Source organism: Solenopsis invicta, chromosome 4 (genome assembly GCF_016802725.1).
Source record: "Solenopsis invicta isolate M01_SB chromosome 4, UNIL_Sinv_3.0, whole genome shotgun sequence".
In the NCBI taxonomy this organism is placed as follows: domain Eukaryota; kingdom Metazoa; phylum Arthropoda; class Insecta; order Hymenoptera; family Formicidae; genus Solenopsis; species Solenopsis invicta.
This window is the reverse complement of record NC_052667.1, coordinates 6,183,870-6,205,832: the sequence shown is the minus strand read 5'-3', so window position 1 is coordinate 6,205,832 and position 21,963 is coordinate 6,183,870. Positions and strand designations below refer to the sequence as shown.

The following is a 21,963-nucleotide window of genomic DNA, read 5'->3' as shown; positions in this document are numbered from 1 at the left end:
ACACCCAAGGACTTTGATTCTGTCCATGTGGAAAATTTCCAAACAGAGAAGTCGCTATCTTTCTACATACTTACATTTCATGATTAACGTAACGATCAATAAGTTCTAGTCGTTATATTAATCATGAACTGCGAGTATGTAGAAAAATGGTGACTTCTCAGTTTAAAAAATATTCTGAAGGACAGAATCAATTACCGTGGGTGTACTTCATAAAAAATAAACATTAAAAAAGTATTAAAGAAATATTGAGTACATGTTATATGAATATTTACTGAAATCATTTTCTCAAGTGAATAATTAAAAGCAAATTTATATAATGTTAAATAAACATTAAAAAATGTTAAATAAAATTATTTTTTGAAATGAATAATTCATAAAAAATAAAAACTTGAAAAATATTTCTCCTATCTTTCTCTATCTGAAAAAGTGCATGTTATTCGATATTATAAATCGATAATTGTATCTTTCTCAAAGTTTATTGTTAACGCTTTTTCGTAATGCTGATTTTGGTTCTCCCGCGCTACACACTGATCGCGAGCTACTGTTATCGCAGAGATCGCATTTTCACGTTATGTATATCCAGGGTTAATAGTAAATTTATAATTTGAAGCTTATATATAATATCGAAAGTTGTGTAACGCGCGCTTGTTTTGCTAGTACATATAAAAAAACAAAGTAAATTAAAAAAATATTAAATAAACGTTACGCAAATGTTTACTGAAATTATTTTGTATAATGAAAAATTAATGAGCAATAAATGTTTGCATAATGTTAAATAAAGATTTAAAAAATGTTAACTGAAATTATTTCGATAACAAATAATTAATGAAAACTAAATATTAACCAAACGTTAAATAAACGTTTAAAAAATGTTAATTAAAATCATTTTTTCTAACCTACAATTAATAGCAAATAAATGTTTACATAATATTAAATAAACATTTAAAAAATATTTTGTAAAATCGTTATCTCAAATGAATTATTAATGACAAATAAATATTTATAAAACGTTAATTAAACGTTTAAAAAATGTTAACTAAAATCATTTTCTGAAATAACTAATTTATGAAAAATAAATGTTTACATGATATTAAATAAACGTTTTAAAAACGTATTTTTGAGATAATAATTTTTAAAATAATTCTTCAGTAAAAGAAAATGTTAAATAAATGTTAAATAAATATTTTTTTTCCAAAATAAGTTGAGAAAAGGAATATTAAAAAAAAATAAACATTTAAAAAACATTTTTTAACTATTTCTTTCCTGCTTGGGAAGATTTAAAATTGTGCCGCATTGTAACGCTTGATTTAAAATACATACTCGTAAGTATACGTGCAGCAAGATTATATGCAGTACGTTATCCAAATCGTATGCATCCTGATTGCAAAACTTTTTAACCGACTGGACCGCAGAATTCTAAATAGTAATTGTTTGATGTCGGCATCAAAAGTTGACGTAGGTCGTAATCGTCGAATAAGAACGATCGGAATGAAAAAAAGAATTGTAGAAATAATTGCTCAAGATTCTATTACTAGTATGTACACGTGTAATAAGTCACGAATCAGCTACAAAATCTTAGAAACGACCTTGATAACGACTCTCTTTTCGAGGATTTGAATTTGATTATAAAAAAGATGAAAAGATTTTACTGGCTCTTTATATAAAGAGAAGAAGGAAACTATTTATTAGATTACTTATTATTTCAAAATTATTTTTTAAAATAATTTAGGACAACTTAATGATGTCGGTGCCTTCAAATATAGTTTTCGTCTTTTGGGTGGTCTTGCAGGTTTAATTACACGTGTTGGTTCTTTGACATAAACAAGGACGTGAGACGTACTAAATCGAGAATCGGGACATAACTTTGATGTGAAATATCTATGTGTGAAGAAAATACAGATTGTCGTGATTCATTTGTTCGCGAGTGAACGGAATGTAACACTATTGTATTTCTTTATCTTTCGCCGATTAATTATTACTATATTAATGTAAGGTCATCAGCAGGTGACAGAGTTCCGAGCTGGTATCCAACGCGGTATCGCTATAAATTAAATTGTCAGTGTGTACCAGCGAGCATAACATTATGTAACGTTAAAAATGGCATACAAATTTAGAAACTGAAATATGAGATTTTTACTCTTCGCTATCGTAACGTGAGCTTTAACGCGCCGCTCGGGAAGAACCGGTTTTATGAATGGTCCAGTTTTGCATAATTAGTAGGCATCTCTTTCCGCGTAATTACATCGTTGGCGTACCGGCCAAAACATTTAGTATTTTTAATATTCGCGAAAAAAAAGATTCTATTGTCACACGAAATCATACAAAAATGAAACAAATTGTGTTATTGCGCGAAATGCTGATGTTTATCTTACTTATGTGCTCGTAAAATAGATCAGTTGTTTTAATCCAGCAATTAATCATTGTGCGCAAAAAAATTTTTTATAGTTACTCAAATATGTGTGAATAATAGTTTTTTGCATCAAAACTTGGGTATTATTAAATCATTAAAATGGATAGTAAAGTAACACAGTTCAGCGTAGCTGTCAAATAAATCATTCAAAACACGGCCTGTTAAACGTAACTTTTAAAATAGCTTAATTTTATAAACTTTTAATTTAAGTAAGTTTTAAAGAAATATTAATTTAATTAATCCTGAGAATGTGCATAAACAGTAAAAATGATTCTATGTAGTTCTAATTAGCTTACCTAAAATGTATTTAAATCCCATATTCTGCAAATTGCGAAACTGATGATAAATAAATGATATTATCATTGCCAAACAATGTATTATCGTTGTTGTTACATCCGTCATTATGTTCTGTTAAAAATAAATATGCACACATCAGAAATTTTTTCTATTACAATACACGAAAAAATATAGATTAAAAAACAATAGCACATATGAAATTTTTTTGCAAATTACAAAACTGTATAAATAAATAACATCTGTAAGCAGTGTATTATCGTCATCACGATAATATCAGCTACTTTTTGATATTGTCGAATAATGTTTGCGTATATAATAGCAATTTTTTCTACTAATGTAAACGGAAAAGTAAAGATAAAAAGATAACAGTGCATGTAAAAATTTTAAATGCAAAAATGCGCAGATTTTCGGCGCCTATATTCAATGCCTATTCGTCGGAGTTGTTAGCGAAGGGGAATGGGGGTTATTGATGGGCGGCCGAATCCCAGGAAAGTATTGGGAGCACTTCGCGTAGGCCAAGCCAGGTTTACTGCTTACGTAAAACATCGTCGTTGGGTTAGGGTAGGTTAGGCTTCGCGGTAAATGTTTAGTTCGATTCCGTGATCCGTCTCGAGATGAGACGCAAAAAAAAGTTGGGTTTTGCCGGTAAGTATGCCGGTCACGTCTAGGTCGGCGAGTCTCACATACCCCGCATACCGAATGTATGTGAAGTTAGCATATCAATTGTCAGCATATCAAAAAAAAAGTGGAGTTCTCTTTGCATACAACTGAGTTCTATAGTTCCTGATAAGTTATAACAATAGTTCTGGTCATTTAGCATAAATAAACGGAAGTTAAGTAATGATATGCTAACTTCGCGCGAAGTCAGCATATCATATAATATTTTCAAAATTTAAACCAATGAATTTTATAGTTTTTGACGAGTTCTATAGTTCTAAAACATAGTTCTGACCATTAACTATCTCTAAATAATTAATAACAATTATTATCAGCATATCGCCCGTGCTAGAGTGATATGCTACGCTCCTGCGACAAGTTCTCGGCTCGTTCGAGATTTTAAACAATAGTACTAAATCCCCTGACGATAGTTCCGTACAGTTCTGACAATTAACAATCTCCAAATAATTATTAATAATTATTATCAGCATATCGCTCGTGCAAAAGTGATATGCTATGCAGAAGCGACAAGTTCTCGGCTCGTTCGAGATTTTAAACAATAGTTCTACATCCCCTGACGATAGTTCCGTACAGTTCTGACAATTAACAATCTCCAAATAATTATTAATAATTATTATCAGCATATCGCTCGTGCAAAAGTGATATGCTATGCAGAAGCGACAAGTTCTCGGCTCGTTCGAGATTTTAAACAATAGTTCTACATCCCCTGACGATAGTTCCGTACAGTTCTGACAATTAACAATCTCCAAATAATTATTAATAATTATTATCAGCATATCGCCCGTGCTAGAGTGATATGCTATGCAGAAGCGACAAGTTCTCGGCTCGTTCGAGATTTTAAACAATAGTTCTACATCCCCTGACGATAGTTCCGTACAGTTCTGACAATTAACAATCTCCAAATAATTATTAATAATTATTATCAGCATATCGCTCGTGCAAAAGTGATACGCTATGCAGAAGCGACAAGTTCTCGGCTCGTTCGAGATTTTAAACAATAGTTCTAAATCCCCTGACGATAGTTCCGTACAGTTCTGACAATTAACAATCTCCAAATAATTATTAATAATTATTATCAGCATATCGCTCGTGCTACAGTGATATGCTATGCAGAAGCGACAAGTTCTCGGCTCGTTCGAGATTTTAAACAATAGTTCTACATCCCCTGACGATAGTTCCGTACAGTTCTGACAATTAACAATCTCCAAATAATTATTAATAATAAATTTAAAATTTCGAGCGATATGCTGATAATAATTATTAATAATTATTTGGAGATTGTTAATTGTCAGAACTGTACGGAACTATCGTCAGGGGATGTAGAACTATTGTTTAAAATCTCGAACGAGCCGAGAACTTGTCGCTTCTGCATAGCATATCACTTTTGCACGAGCGATATGCTGATAATAATTATTAATAATTATTTGGAGATTGTTAATTGTCAGAACTGTACGGAACTATCGTCAGGGGATTTAGAACTATTGTTTAAAATCTCGAACGAGCCGAGAACTTGTCGCAGGAGCGTAGCATATCACTCTAGCACGGGCGATATGCTGTTAATAATTATTAATAATTATTTGAAGATTGTTAATTGTCAGAACTGTACGGAACTATCGTCAGGGGATGTAGAACTATTATTTAAAATCTCGAACGAGCCGAGAACTTGTCGCTTCTGCATAGCATATCACTCTAGCACGGGCGATATGCTGATAATAATTATTAATAATTATTTGGAGATTGTTAATTGTCAGAACTGTACGGAACTATCGTCAGGGGATTTAGAACTATTGTTTAAAATCTCGAACGAGCCGAGAACTTGTCGCTTCTGCATAGCATATCACTTTTGCACGAGCGATATGCTGATAATAATTATTAATAATTATTTGGAGATTGTTAATTGTCAGAACTGTACGGAACTATCGTCAGGGGATTTAGAACTATTGTTTAAAATCTCGAACGAGCCGAGAACTTGTCGCTTCTGCATAGCATATCACTTTTGCACGAGCGATATGCTGATAATAATTATTAATAATTATTTGGAGATTGTTAATTGTCAGAACTGTACGGAACTATCGTCAGGGGATGTAGAACTATTGTTTAAAATCTCGAACGAGCCGAGAACTTGTCGCTTCTGCATAGCATATCACTTTTGCACGAGCGATATGCTGATAATAATTATTAATAATTATTTGGAGATTGTTCATTGTCAGAACTGTACGGAACTATCGTCAGGGGATGTAGAACTATTATTTAAAATCTCGAACGAGCCGAGAACTTGTCGCTTCTGCATAGCATATCACTCTAGCACGGGCGATATGCTGATAATAATTATTAATAATTATTTGGAGATTGTTAATTGTCAGAACTGTACGGAACTATCGTCAGGGGATGTAGAACTATTGTTTAAAATCTCGAACGAGCCGAGAACTTGTCGCTTCTGCATAGCATATCACTCTAGCACGGGCGATATGCTGATAATAATTATTAATAATTATTTGGAGATTGTTAATTGTCAGAACTGTACGGAACTATCGTCAGGGGATTTAGAACTATTGTTTAAAATCTCGAACGAGCCGAGAACTTGTCGCTTCTGCATAGCATATCACTTTTGCACGAGCGATATGCTGATAATAATTATTAATAATTATTTGGAGATTGTTAATTGTCAGAACTGTACGGAACTATCGTCAGGGGATTTAGAACTATTGTTTAAAATCTCGAACGAGCCGAGAACTTGTCGCTTCTGCATAGCATATCACTTTTGCACGAGCGATATGCTGATAATAATTATTAATAATTATTTGGAGATTGTTCATTGTCAGAACTGTACGGAACTATCGTCAGGGGATGTAGAACTATTATTTAAAATCTCGAACGAGCCGAGAACTTGTCGCTTCTGCATAGCATATCACTCTAGCACGGGCGATATGCTGATAATAATTATTAATAATTATTTGGAGATTGTTAATTGTCAGAACTGTACGGAACTATCGTCAGGGGATGTAGAACTATTGTTTAAAATCTCGAACGAGCCGAGAACTTGTCGCTTCTGCATAGCATATCACTCTAGCACGGGCGATATGCTGATAATAATTATTAATAATTATTTGGAGATTGTTAATTGTCAGAACTGTACGGAACTATCGTCAGGGGATTTAGAACTATTGTTTAAAATCTCGAACGAGCCGAGAACTTGTCGCTTCTGCATAGCATATCACTTTTGCACGAGCGATATGCTGATAATAATTATTAATAATTATTTGGAGATTGTTAATTGTCAGAACTGTACGGAACTATCGTCAGGGGATTTAGAACTATTGTTTAAAATCTCGAACGAGCCGAGAACTTGTCGCTTCTGCATAGCATATCACTTTTGCACGAGCGATATGCTGATAATAATTATTAATAATTATTTGGAGATTGTTAATTGTCAGAACTGTACGGAACTATCGTCAGGGGATGTAGAACTATTGTTTAAAATCTCGAACGAGCCGAGAACTTGTCGCTTCTGCATAGCATATCACTTTTGCACGAGCGATATGCTGATAATAATTATTAATAATTATTTGGAGATTGTTAATTGTCAGAACTGTACGGAACTATCGTCAGGGGATTTAGAACTATTGTTTAAAATCTCGAACGAGCCGAGAACTTGTCGCAGGAGCGTAGCATATCACTCTAGCACGGGCGATATGCTGTTAATAATTATTAATAATTATTTGAAGATTGTTAATTGTCAGAACTGTACGGAACTATCGTCAGGGGATGTAGAACTATTATTTAAAATCTCGAACGAGCCGAGAACTTGTCGCTTCTGCATAGCATATCACTCTAGCACGGGCGATATGCTGATAATAATTATTAATAATTATTTGGAGATTGTTAATTGTCAGAACTGTACGGAACTATCGTCAGGGGATTTAGAACTATTGTTTAAAATCTCGAACGAGCCGAGAACTTGTCGCTTCTGCATAGCATATCACTTTTGCACGAGCGATATGCTGATAATAATTATTAATAATTATTTGGAGATTGTTAATTGTCAGAACTGTACGGAACTATCGTCAGGGGATGTAGAACTATTGTTTAAAATCTCGAACGAGCCGAGAACTTGTCGCTTCTGCATAGCATATCACTTTTGCACGAGCGATATGCTGATAATAATTATTAATAATTATTTGGAGATTGTTCATTGTCAGAACTGTACGGAACTATCGTCAGGGGATGTAGAACTATTATTTAAAATCTCGAACGAGCCGAGAACTTGTCGCTTCTGCATAGCATATCACTCTAGCACGGGCGATATGCTGATAATAATTATTAATAATTATTTGGAGATTGTTAATTGTCAGAACTGTACGGAACTATCGTCAGGGGATGTAGAACTATTGTTTAAAATCTCGAACGAGCCGAGAACTTGTCGCTTCTGCATAGCATATCACTTTTGCACGAGCGATATGCTGATAATAATTATTAATAATTATTTGGAGATTGTTAATTGTCAAAACTGTACGGAACTATCGTCAGGGGATGTAGAACTATTGTTTAAAATCTCGAACGAGCCGAGAACTTGTCGCAGGAGCGTAGCATATCACTCTAGCACGGGCGATATGCTGTTAATAATTATTAATAATTATTTGAAGATTGTTAATTGTCAGAACTGTACGGAACTATCGTCAGGGGATGTAGAACTATTATTTAAAATCTCGAACGAGCCGAGAACTTGTCGCTTCTGCATAGCATATCATTCTAGCACGGGCGATATGCTGTTAATAATTATTAATAATTATTTGAAGATTGTTAATTGTCAGAACTGTACGGAACTATCGTCAGGGGATGTAGAACTATTGTTTAAAATCTCGAACGAGCCGAGAACTTGTCGCTTCTGCATAGCATATCACTTTTGCACGAGCGATATGCTGATAATAATTATTAATAATTATTTGGAGATTGTTAATTGTCAGAACTGTACGGAACTATCGTCAGGGGATTTAGTACTATTGTTTAAAATCTCGAACGAGCCGAGAACTTGTCGCAGGAGCGTAGCATATCACTCTAGCACGGGCGATATGCTGATAATAATTGTTATTAATTATTTAGAGATAGTTAATGGTCAGAACTATGTTTTAGAACTATAGAACTCGTCAAAAACTATAAAATTCATTGGTTTAAATTTTGAAAATATTATATGATATGCTGACTTCGCGCGAAGTTAGCATATCATTACTTAACTTCCGTTTATTTATGCTAAATGACCAGAACTATTGTTATAACTTATCAGGAACTATAGAACTCAGTTGTATGCAAAGAGAACTCCACTTTTTTTTTGATATGCTGACAATTGATATGCTAACTTCACATACATGCATACCGAGCTGCCGATCGCGCGCCGAGCGCTGTGGCCTCAGGGGCGTTTCCATCTCAGAAGTATGTTGAATATATGCCCTTCTACTAAAGTACCTCAAGGGTAATGTGGAAAGCTATTGTCTAAATTCTAATTACCGTACATAGCTTTCCACATCACACATGAGGTACTATTATTGATGCGTTTTTTTTATGTGGTTTCCCAAGTAGGCCTAGTCCACTAAAAAATCAAAGAAAATAAAATATGTACTGCATAAGGGTGATGTAGAAAGCTATTGTCTAAATTCTAATTACCGTACATTATTGTTATTATAAAAATTAAGTTAAAAAAAAAGTTTTTCTCGAAAGGTACGCTACTAGCGTATTTTTAACGGATGTTCCTGAGGCAGAGCGCCGCTCGCGTGATCGCGAGCTCGACCATCGGCGAGCGGAAGCGGGGGTAAAAGTGAACGTCGCTCAAAAGGAATCGGCCCAAAATGCGCAGATCGTTGCGAACTCTGAGTTAGAGAATAGAGCTACAGTCGTCGGACATGGGGCGACCTTAGAACAACCGGATCCTAATTCCTCGGGGGCAAGCACGACAATCACTTCCATGAAATAAATCTTTTCGTGTCAGCAGGATTCCGGCAGAGCACGTTATTAATGGAAGTCTGCGTGTCCTTGGGTCCGTGTTATATAACAGGTTGACCGTGATCAGTTGACTGATTAAAATTTACTTTTATTTTCATCCAAGGGCGCCGACTACATGAGTGCACATCTATTCGACGTCAATGCCGATGGTTGATATTAATAAGTATTTCAAATCCTTTTCAACCACTCGAAAATTTCGTTTCTATTAGATGTAGTTTTGCAAATATATAATTAACAAAAATAATTAACGTCACTATTGTCTTCTCTTATCCAGATAACATATAGTTGAAAATTGGGTCATGTAGACGTTTTTTATTAAACAGATTTTCCGAAATTTTTTCATATTTAATTTAATTATTATATTATATTGACACAAAATTACTAGTTGCATTCTTATTTAAACGAATAACAGAAAAGCTATTCCAGATGCTATTCCGCATTTGTGAAAATAGTAAAAAAGAATATTACTGTCTGCCCTCAAGCCCCTCACACCGCTTGCTGGCCCCTTAAAACTGAGCTGCCCGCCTAATCTTCGAGCAGGTATCGATGTGCCGTAGGTATTCTTCATATTCATATAAATTGAAATAAGTTAAATACAATATAATATTTAGTCTCCAAAAACTATTTAAAAAAATGATAAATATATAAAGGTAAAAATTAAGTAGCAGGGTGATTTAGATAAATTGTTGTGTTAAATTTTGGATGATAATGGTTAAATAGAACCGAAACGTTGCGCGCCTGCTCACACACACACGCGCAACACACACACACACACACACACACACACACACACACACAAGCGCGCGCACAAAAGCGATGTAAATCCAATCGGGCAACCTCCACGCTGTACACTTAATGACACGGATAATTCTAATGCCGGAAGTACTGTGCATTTCAAGCATCATAATTTGCAAAGTACTTTTTATACTAAATAACTACCAGTTGCTAATAAAGATGAAAAAGATTTGGTGACGGTATTGTTACCATTAAAGACGATCGATGAAATGAGAAATTTTTTCAGGAATTATTATGTTATTTGATATTTATGATACTTTAATAAAATTAAATGACATACCCAATAAATTTATAAGTCCTGATAATGAAAAATATAAATTACTAGAACTAGTTCGTTATACATCTCAATGTTTATCTTTTTGTACTCGAATATTCTTTTCAATATTTATTTTATGTGTATGCGTCGGTTGAGGAAGATCAAGTTATATCGAAACATATTCCAAAATTGCTATTCGTTAATACTGATTTAAAATCAAACTTACAATCCATTAAAATTGTAATATTGCTCGTTATTTTGGCCTATTATTTTACATCATTTTGTTGCAGACATAAATGAGCTCGTCTACTTGTTAACATACATACTAACTGATACTTTACTCTTGTACGTGTCCACGTTTGGAGTGGTTTTTTGGTCAAAAAGGATGAGCACAAAGATTTCATGGTGTATATTTTGAAAGCGTATAATTAGCACTAAATTATAGCGTTAGCACTATATTTATAATTGTTTTTCTTTAATAAGCATTTTAACTTTCTTGAAAGTTAGCAGAAAAATTATATCTTGCTAAACTGCTGGAGTTAAATAACATTGCAATTAGTGCAATAAATTAGCACACAAAGAGCACTAAATCCTGTGTTTGTTTCATGTGATAAACTTTTCTAACAATCAAACATAATTCTTGATAGTACGCCTTTAAGAAAAAAGACACCTTGAGTTTTCTGACGAAGAAGCAAAATTGCAAAAAGTCTAAATGTTAAATTTTTCACCAGTTTTTTTCGAGATCAAAATTAACTACGTTCGATATTGAGACCAATGAAATTACGTCGATTGTCGGAATTCTATGCAAAAATGGTTTGACACTCGACGCGCGACGTCACGAAAATGGTGAAATGTCAAGGAGAAACTTCCCGCATATAAATTGGAGTACTTTAGGTGTGAACGCATTCAATTTCACATTCTTTCATTCGATCTTCATCAGCATCTCGTCTGTCGCATTGGATAAAATATAAATAGAAATATTCATGCTATGACTAGTGCGTTGAACCGAGCATGAAAGGCGAGTGTTGCAATGTACAACTGGTTTTTCGGATTCTCTCTCACGTTTACTTGTCGCAGCGTTTCAATTTATTGATTGATGGCCTATCCTAACAAAAGTGATCGACGACGCCAAGCAGCCGTTCGATAAAAATAAAATGGTCTATTGAGTTGCAAAATAAATTCAAGTTACATGCTATTAGTTGAACAAAAAATTTTTAATACTACTACTAATGACATATTATTCTGAATAATTATAATTTGTTATAATACTTACAATAAGAGCAATTCCGCGTGAAGCGGATCAGTCATCTCTCACAAACTTTTTCTTTTGCTATCAATGGTTATTAATAATAAGTTGCAAATTTTTGCATTATTTAATATATATTATAAATACCAGTAGCAATAATTAACGCAATAATATGTAAATGAATACTAACAAGGAAAGGCACCGCCTCAGATTTAAACGAGCTTTTAAGGGGTAACACCAGTGTAGAATTTTTGAAAAATCAATTTTTTTATTTCTTTATAAACTGCTTTGTACCTTCTAGAATGAGTTAAAAAAAGTGTTACAAAATTTCTTTTTTAAAATTCGCACTCCTTAAGTGTATTGGATTGCTTCAAAATGACCACCTACGGCACATCGATACCTGCTCGAAGAGAAAGGTGTCGGTCGGCAGCTCAGCTGTAGGTGGGTTGCAAGCGGTGTGAGGGGCTTGAGGGCAGACAGTAATATTCTTTTTTACTAGTTTCACGAATGCGGAATAGCATCTGGAATAGCTTTTCTGTTATTCGTTTAAATAAGAATGCAACTAGTAATTTTGTGTCAATATAATATAATAATTAAATTAAATATGAAAAAATTTCGGAAAATCTGTTTAATAAAAAACGTCTACATGACCCAATTTTCAACTATATGTTATCTGGATAAGAGAAGACAATAGTGACGTTAATTATTTTTGTTAATTATATATTTGCAAAACTACATCTAATAGAAACGAAATTTTCGAGTGGTTGAAAAGGATTTGAAATACTTACCTATTAATATCAACCATCGGCATTGACGTGAAATACAAATTGCAATCATTATTATAAAAAAATACTGTTCAAAATTTTTATTATCATTATCATGCTACCATTGTCATCTAGATTAATGACACGTGAGTGTATGGTAATAATCAAACCAATGAATTCATAGAATTTTAAATTTTAATTACTCGTCACGTATGGCAGATCAATTTTGTTTGCTATAATAATATGAAGCCTGTCGTTTAGGTTTTTATTAAAATGTATAATTTCACGTCACATCTATAAGAAATATTAAAGCGGCGCAACGTTCCGCATGTTTGAGGAAAGTTATGCCAAACCCTCTGTTCTTATGCGAGTCTTCTATGAGACAAGACATATCGGCCAATATAATAAGTAAATGACAAAAATAAATAAAAAACCATGGATTTTCACAATATTTATGCTGTACTATACAAAATTACCTGTAATTTTTGTTCATACTTACTCTTAAGTGCATGCTAAACTAATATCATGTATAAAATTTTTTTCCCAGAATGTTACACAATTTATCAAACATCCTGTATAGGAATCTGTCAAGTACGATAAATTGCTGAAAAAGCGTCTTTTCTAATTTCCCCTTTTCTTGTATACCAACGATTTGATTTAAAAATAATTAATTTTTAATTTGTCCGTATGATATCCCTTGCACGCATTTTTTTACGAACGGCAAGGAATAATAAAAAATCTTTTTGATGTGAGTATTATGCTTGCTTTCTCCTGCCAAAGCTGCGAGAAATGTTATAGAGATAGTATATTATGCATACGATAAACTGGTTATTCCCGAGTGATATATTTTTTGGAAAACGCGGTAGAGGCGGCCGATGATTCTTATCACGACTAATGCACTTACTGGAAAATGTAATTTATTACAAACTCCGAGACGTAAAATTACCGTCAATAATTAATTATCCGCTAGATAAGCAAATAGAGCATACCGTGTTCCGAAACAGCGAGCGGCTAAATGCTATTGCAACGAGTGAAATTTACACGATGAAACCAAGTATTATCCCGTTATCCAGTAAACTTCAACTGACAATGACATTACAGTATAATATAATTCAGTCGCCAATATGAGTATGATATAACACGTGACTATTATTAATTTAAGTAAAAACTTATAATATTGATAAAATGTTAGTGTTGATGTTCACTAGATTTATTGATATTTATTCATTTTTTTTCAATTTAATTAGGAGAATATTCTTTTATCGATAAAACGTTAAAACGAGCGAAAATAAAAATTCGACTTGAGGAGGAATCATCGGGAGAAATGCATATACGCATAAGAGCTCTTTGCTAGTAAAATTAAGTTGTGAGCGATGCGATTTATAGAAGCTATCGGTGTCCATTAATAGGATGCAATTCCTGTGGCTGGTCTCTTTACAGGAAAATTACACATGCCATGTGGCTTCTTGAGACGTCAGACGCTCAGCAAAGATGCACTTCTGCTTAGTTTGTTTTTCATCGGAAAATCAAGGATTGGAAAAGTCAGTATATTTTCGCAAGCATCATTTCCTGAAACCGGAGAAGGATTTCGCTAACGCACATTTATTTCCGTAAATTTTGTTGCGTTACATAGATATCTATTTATATACCTACATCAAACTTATATAATATTTTTATATATACATATAATTATTATAAATTGAAAAGGTATATAAAATCACACAACAGTATCAACACTAAGATCTAGCTAAGAGTGATAAGGCATTTCATTTATATTATGCTTTCACATATCGGTCGAAGTTCTCTGTTTAATATGATTTATATATATGTACGTACATTTATTGCACATATTTATATATTTTTATTTGTAATTATTTTATTATTTTCAAATAAATCAAAATATCTTATATTTCTTTATAAAAAATGCAATGGCATTGTTTAAGTGCACTGAGAAAAAGATTTGTTAAACAACTAAAATATTTAGTCTAATACGATCAACTAAACAATTGACTCAATAATTATTTATAATTGCAAAAAAGGTGCAGTTTATTCATATCGACAATTTAATTTTTTTAATCAAAAATTTATTGAACCAATTCAATATTTATTGTACTTGTACGTACTAAATATTTTAGTTTTTCAACAAACTTTTTTTCTCAGTGTAGATAGCAGCAACTTGTTAAATTTAAATTATTATAAATCTTTTGTAAATATGTATTTTAAATGGATGTACATTATACGTTTATTAGTTATTGATTACACATGAAAATGATATGTTTCAATATTAATATATTACAAGACATAACGCTGCTTAAATTTGTTTAGAAATAAAATATTTCTTTTCAATATCTGACGGTAATTAATATATTTGCGTTCCATTGGTTTATATTTTTAAATTCAGCGTAAAAAGTACGCATGAGAAACTAAGGTATTGTATGTAACAAATATTGCGTTCACCGGTGCAAGCATGAGAGCGGTATGCGAACAGTTTCGCGTGTCAATACGTCAAAATTTTAGCTCGACCGAAATTATACGGTTTCAATGTTTTGGCCGCATCCGCGCGGGATCCTCTTTTTCGCCAGTGACTCCTCGTACATGTGGAATTACCATTGGTATTCTCATGATGTAAAAAACAAGGTGAAACAACGCGCATCGTCGGCGGCTCGATGCGCGGTAAGAGGCGTGGCTCAATGTGATGAAATTTGTGTCCAAATACACTACTCAAAAAAAAATAGGGAACACTTTCCAGACACCAAAAATTAGGCTATCTTCAAATGACTGTAACTCGGTGAAAAATCATCGTAGATAAAAAATAAAAAAAACATTTTGAAGCTTGAAGATCCAACTTTAACGCTTTATTAGCAGATTTTCAAAATTCTTTTAACTTCCTTGTCTTATGCAGTAAAAAAGCACACCCTGTTTTGTTCCTTAAAATTTCGTATTTTTGACACTTTGCAGCTCAACCAACAAATTTTTTTCGAATAATTCAAGTAAAGCTTCATAAACTACAACATTTTGCCTACAAAATGCTTTTTTAAAAATTTCTCTACGATTTTTTTTGGCCGAGTTACGCAACTTTGAAGCTAAACCTGCATTTTTTACAAATGATATCCGTACTCCTTGAAAAATCATCGTAGACAAAAAATCAAAAAACCATTTTAAAGCTCGAAGTTTCAGCTTTAACATGTTATTAATGGTTTTCAAAAATTTTTTCAATTTCTTAGTACTATGCCCCAAAAAAGATACACTGTTTTTTCCTTGAAATTACGTATTTTTAACAGCCTGTAGCTCAATAAAAAATTTTTTCTCGACAAATCCAATGCAAGTGCCATAAAGTATGACATTTTCTCTACAAAATGCTTTTTTTAAAATTTTTTCTACGATTTTTTTTGATCGAGTTACAAGACTTGGAAGAAACACATTTTTTACAGTATCTTTTTCTGAAAAATGACGTCTACCGCCGACATTAGCATTACCCAATATGCACCACGTGGAGGTTGCCGGTCGGATATTTGCACATCGTGTGCGTGTGTGTGTGTGTGTGTCTGTGTGTGTGTGTGTGTGTGTGTGTGTGTGTGTGTGTGTGTGTGTGTGTGTGTGTGCATCACAGCATAGATAAGGACCCCACAGTTCGCCACTTCTGCGGTATTTAATGACTCCAAACCCCCTCTGCTGTGTGTGTGTGTGTGTATGCGCGCGCGCGCATGAGTGTTCAATAGTGTGTATTTCCTCTTCTCTGATCAATTACTGCTTGCAAGCGTTCTCGCATATTTATACATCTTGCAATACGATCTTGCGGAATGTTGTGCCAAATTTTCATTAAAATTTCTCCTAATTTTTCTAAATTTTGCGGCTGCAAGATGTATAAATATGCAAAAACGCTTGCAAGCAGTAATTGATCAGAGAGGAGGAAATACACACTATTGAATACTCATGCGCGCGCGCACGCACACACACACACACACACACACAGCAGAGAGGGTTTGGAGTCATTAAATACCGCAGAAGTGACGAACTGTGGGGTCCTTATCTCTGCTGTGATACACACACACACACACACGCGCGCGCGCGCGCGCGCACGCACACGCACACACGCGCACGCACGCGCGCGCGCGCACACACACACACACACACGATGTGCAAATATCCGACCGGCAACCTCCACGTAGTGCATATTGGGTAATGCTAATGTCGGCGGTAGACGTCATTTTTCAGAAAAAGATACTGTAAAAAATGTGTTTCTTCCAAGTCTTGTAACTCGGTCAAAAAAATCGTAGAAAAAATTTTAAAAAAAGCATTTTGTAGAAAAAATGTCATACTTTTTGGCACTTGCATTGGATTTGTCGAGAAAAAATTTTTTATTGAGCTACAGGCTGTTAAAAATACGTAATTTCAAGGAAATAACAGTGTATCTTTTTTGGGGCATAGTACTAAGAAATTGAAAAAATTTTTGAAAACCATTAATAACATGTAAAGCTGAAACTTCGAACTTTAAAATGGTTTTTTGATTTTTTGTCTACGATGATTTTTCACGAAATACGGATATCATTTGTAAAAAATGCAGGTTTAGCTTCAAAGTTGCGTAACTCGGCCAAAAAAAATCGTAGAGAAATTTTAAAAAAAGCATTTTGTAGGCAAAATGTTGTAGTTTATGAAGCTTTACTTGAATTATTCGAAAAAAATTTGTTGGTCGAGCTGCAAAGTGTCAAAAATACGAAATTTTAAGAAACAAAACAGGGTGTGCTTTTTTACTGCATAAGACAAGGAAGTTAAAAGAATTTTGAAAATCTGCTGATAGAGCGTTAAAGTTGGATCTTCAAGTTTCAAAATGCTTTTCTTATTTTTTATCTACGATGATTTTTCACCGAGTTACAGTCATTTGAAAATAGCCTAATTTTTGGTGTCTGGAAAGTGTTCCCTATTTTTTTTTGAGTAGTGTATATCCGCGCAATTTAAATACGAACAATCATATGTAGTCACACGTACTTAAAATGTAGAAGTTGTTAAAAAAAATATATATATAAATGTAAAAATACTTGAAATTTATTATCTTTAACACAAATCACTGTTGCAATAAACACTGTTGTTATAAACATGAAATATAACAATTTAGCCATACACATAAGCTCATTCTTATAACTTTCCAAATTTCTTCTAATCCAAGTTTAAAAAATTTGAAATCACAATTTTCATTAATGTACAAAGTCTCAACCTTACCTTCTCGTTCTTCTTTTTTTAAGTAGCTTTGAATTTCTTCGATTCACCAATTATCTCAGATTCACGTATAAATACAAGTATACATACGTCCCAGTACCGCAGCCGTAGCCATATTGAATCTCAAAATTTGGACCTAGTTCTGATTGGTCTAGAGTATGGTCTACTGTGCTACTTGTTTCACCTTTCTTCTTACATCATGGGTATTCTGTTCGGATATCATCTCAGTAAACTGCGAGCCAGTCAGGAGGGAGGACGCGTGTGGCTCCTCTGTCTCTCGGCAGTACCACGTGCGGCATGCACAAAGTGTCAAACAGAAGTCAAGTGTTTCAGTTTCCTGCGTTTATTCAAAAAAGTAAAAGCGCCGTAATATTGTGAATTGCATGTATTAATGTTGACAGCAAAAATAATTGTCGACTTTGTCGCACGACTGATCGGGTCGTAGATAAATGAAAATAATGTCAATCTAATCAACAGGTAAAGTGCTTATAATGTAATGTGCTCTAATGTAATTTATAATGAACATTTACGTATTTTTATATTTTAGGAAAATTTTAAACGAATTGAAAAAAATTTATCTAAGTTCTTCTCATTTTGCACATGGAAAAAAATTTTGTTGAAGTATCTAAAATTTTACAATTAGTTGAATAAAGATCTGAAAATAATTTTATTGTACCATTAAAATATAAATTTGGTGAAATTTCTAAATATGGGTAATGCTGTAAACAATTTTGATATTCTAGAAATTGGATTGAGTGTCTTGCATAATTATTTTAATTATCCAACAAAAGTAAATTTCTATTTAGCTAAATTTTTAAATATTTTAGTGAAACCGTTCTTTCTGTGCATAAACAAAATATAATTATTTTATTTAATGTGTTTCTGAAATATGAGTAAATTGTCGCAAAATGTACATTTAACGTAATTCTTTTCGTAAGAAGGATTTTCAAAATGCATATCTAAGTCATTATGTTTTATGCAATAAAATGTCATTGCTAAATATGCAATATAATAAAATTTATGATTGCTCTGACATTATATATACGTATAATTATTTACGACAAATCATATTTAAAAATTAATAAATTTGATTGAATGCAAGTAAAGCAAAAATTGTCCTAAAAAATTTTGATTACATTCAAAGAATTAATTTTTTTTAAATAACATTAAAAAGTCGAAGCTCGAGGCTTAAATAAATATAAAAATAAGATCAACAAGATAAAGTTAGATGTTATTTGTTTTAAATAAATTAAATACTTATTCTTTTATAATTTTGTTTTGTCCATTTACGAAATAACTTTTTTTATATGTTATTTACTTAAATTTTTTAATCATATATCTCTTTAGAGTTTTCTTCAAAAATTTATCAAATATGAACGAGACCAAATATATATATAATATTTTTAATGACGACACCATAAAATTAAATTAATTAAAATCAATAAGTCAAAATTGGGACGATAAGTATATAAATAAGATATCACATACTTTTTAATAAATTAACAAATCATCTCAACCTTGACTTATTGATTTTAATCAATTTAATTTTACGACGTCGTCATTAAAAATATTCTATGAATAATAGGGTTTTCTATATAGTCTTGTCTTACAAATCTTGGATTTTACGAGAAGCTCTGAATAGAATACAATCTTCAAGCACATTCTGCAAATTGATTTTACGTGTATATCGCTCAAGATCCTCTTCAATTCCATTATCATTTTATTGATTTCATCCTTGACCTCCCTAAATTGTTACGCATGAATAATAAAGTTTTGTGTAATTATTAGCACACGTGCTCGCCTTATCGAATTGTTGAAAGTTATTCAACACTTCGGTATATTTTTAGAAGACACAAAGCTTTGGCCGAAAATAAGCCACGTGGTGCGCGGAATTTCCTGAACGGAAGCAGATCTAATTCGTTAGAGGTGCCATTGCGACATCTCGATATAAAAATAACGTGAAACAGAAAATAAAGGTTTAAAATCGAACAATATGACTGGTAGCGTTTATTAGAATCTATAAATATTCCAGCGTGATTTATTTCTATATAAATGAGATCTAAGACATTCTACTTTTTATTTTCAATAGAAATATATCTTAGGGACATTTATTTCTTTTTATTTTTGCGTGTAATACATAATTAGTTATTAAAGCCAACACGTTAAAATTTATAATTATGTAGCTGTAAAAAATAATAAATTGTTTTACATAACTCGGTTCGATCCAAATAACCTATGAAAAAAAAAAAGAAAAGATTTTTCTCCGTATGTGAGAGCAACAGACTTGTAAGTGACAAGTTACGAACCCACATCCCACACATATACGGATTTTTTAAATTCGTAATCTTTCAAACTCACAGAGAAAACAGAAAACTCAACTCTTTAGAGCTACATAAAAAAAAAGATTGTAACACGATTGCTAAAATTTAAATTTATCAAATGTTATTTTGAACATTATAAACACACTTGAAATTTTCAATTGTATACTGAAGAGCACTTAATCACGGATCGAAACGTCTGCTGTTTAATGTAACACATCACTTGGTTTACACAAGAACTGGTTTCGATTCACAGAAGCATTTACTTTTCTTGAAAAGAAAAAAAAAAGATTTAATAAAGCAACTCAGAATTCTGCATGTATTACGGCTATGAATCTGCTGAATCAGTAAAGTTCACTGATTCAGCATATCCATAGACGTAATATACGTACTGCTAATAATATCGCGAAATTAAATTGACGATCAATTTAATATTGTTGATATACACTTTAATATGATTGACTAGAGAGAGCATTTCTATGATTCCTCTTTATTCCACAATAAATTCTTTAAAATTTCGGGATAGAGGAAAATCTTGAAATGTTAGTTAATATCAACAATTAAATTTAAGCGTAAATTTAATTTTTTTATGTTACTTTCCTGATTTAATTTAAGAGCTGCGTTTGAAACGGCGCACGATTCGAAAGAATTAGAAATTGTACGTAAAATCGCGCAAGAAATATTTCAGCACTAAGCTGTAACTACGACCAATATAAATTGAAATTTTTTATAAAATATACTTTTGCTGCTGTAATGAAGAAAACTCGTTAATTAGCAATTTCAATTGCAACAAAAAATTTGTTCACTGAGCATATTGATAACTGCTTTCAAACTGTAGCCCAATCTATTTATTTTCTGTACACTTAATTTTTTGTTTCAAGTGCGCAGAGTAATTAATAATCTTTTTATATGAAAATTATCGCAAATAGTGCACGATCGAGATGGATTTCTGCAAACGGTACAAGTTTCTGCATATACTGCCCAGGCGCGCGAAACGAATCGTTTGGTCCTGGCAGGCCGAAAACAGCACGGTATTCCAGGTACCGGAAAATGATTTCCATTCGTCAGCTGGATGTTTCATCGAACTGACAAACATCTCCGTCGCCATTCTCACCGCGCTCGTTGCCACGATTTTAATTTTCAAGTACAAGTGCAACACGACCTGCAAGTAAGTTGACAAGAAGAAAAGAAAACACATTTAATCTCCAATAATTATAACAGCTTCGACTACTTTATATTCACGAGTAATCGCACGCATTTCAAAATTTAAATTTCATTTGCAATTTATAGAAATAAAATTTATGGAAATGGAAGAAATTATTCCACGCGAGTAGTCGAGCGAATGGAAATGTCGCTGAAATGTCGATACGGAAGACGCGAGATATTAATGATTAACTGGAAATTATACGGAAGACGTGAGATATTAATAATTAACTGGAAATACGAACTATACAAAGTTTCGTGTGTCAAATAAAATGCAAAAAATCCTTTAAGATAACTCAGGCTTAATTCAAATAGCTACCAGTGAGACAAAATATGCTGTATTAGTTTGGGGATGCCCCAATGATTCAAGCGAGAGACGTTTCTCTTAGGAATTTGCTCCATTTGATGCCAACAGATATGCATATAAGCCGCCAGTAATTAAGCGTCATCCTTGATCCAATATTCAAAGCCCTCATCATCTTTCTCGGTTACTCTCGTGATATTTACGTTTTAATAATTTCTAAGTACACTATTATTCATCCATTATGCAATCGTCAGAGTAATCAAGTACATATAATTTTATTAATATATACACAATAATTTTATTAATAATAATACATATACAATATTAAATACTTGTTAATATTAATATATTTAATAATTATATGACACAAAAATACAATTATTAATTATATTAATATTAATTATACACACACAAACAAATAAATATATTTTAATAATTGGATGGTTAGTGAAATAAATTTATAATCTCTTCTCCCCTCTAACTT

At 32.6% G+C, this 21,963-nt stretch overlaps 1 protein-coding gene across 3 annotated transcripts in view; it reads left to right on the top strand.

The window, feature by feature from the left end:
• LOC105195527 (ATP-binding cassette sub-family C member Sur) overlaps window positions 1-21,963 on the top strand; it is a 53,224-nt gene that overhangs the window by 13,475 nt on the left and 17,786 nt on the right. For 2 of the 3 annotated variants that reach the window (XM_011160961.3, XM_039448780.1), the window contains exons 1-2: window positions 17,875-18,131; window positions 20,902-21,140. In XM_011160961.3, the coding sequence (XP_011159263.1) occupies window positions 20,914-21,140 (227 nt within the window). In that variant the 5' untranslated portion in view covers window positions 17,875-18,131; window positions 20,902-20,913. Of the gene's footprint in view, window positions 1-17,874; window positions 18,132-20,901; window positions 21,141-21,963 lie in introns of those variants that run through there. The other variant, XM_039448779.1, reaches the window with a different exon arrangement.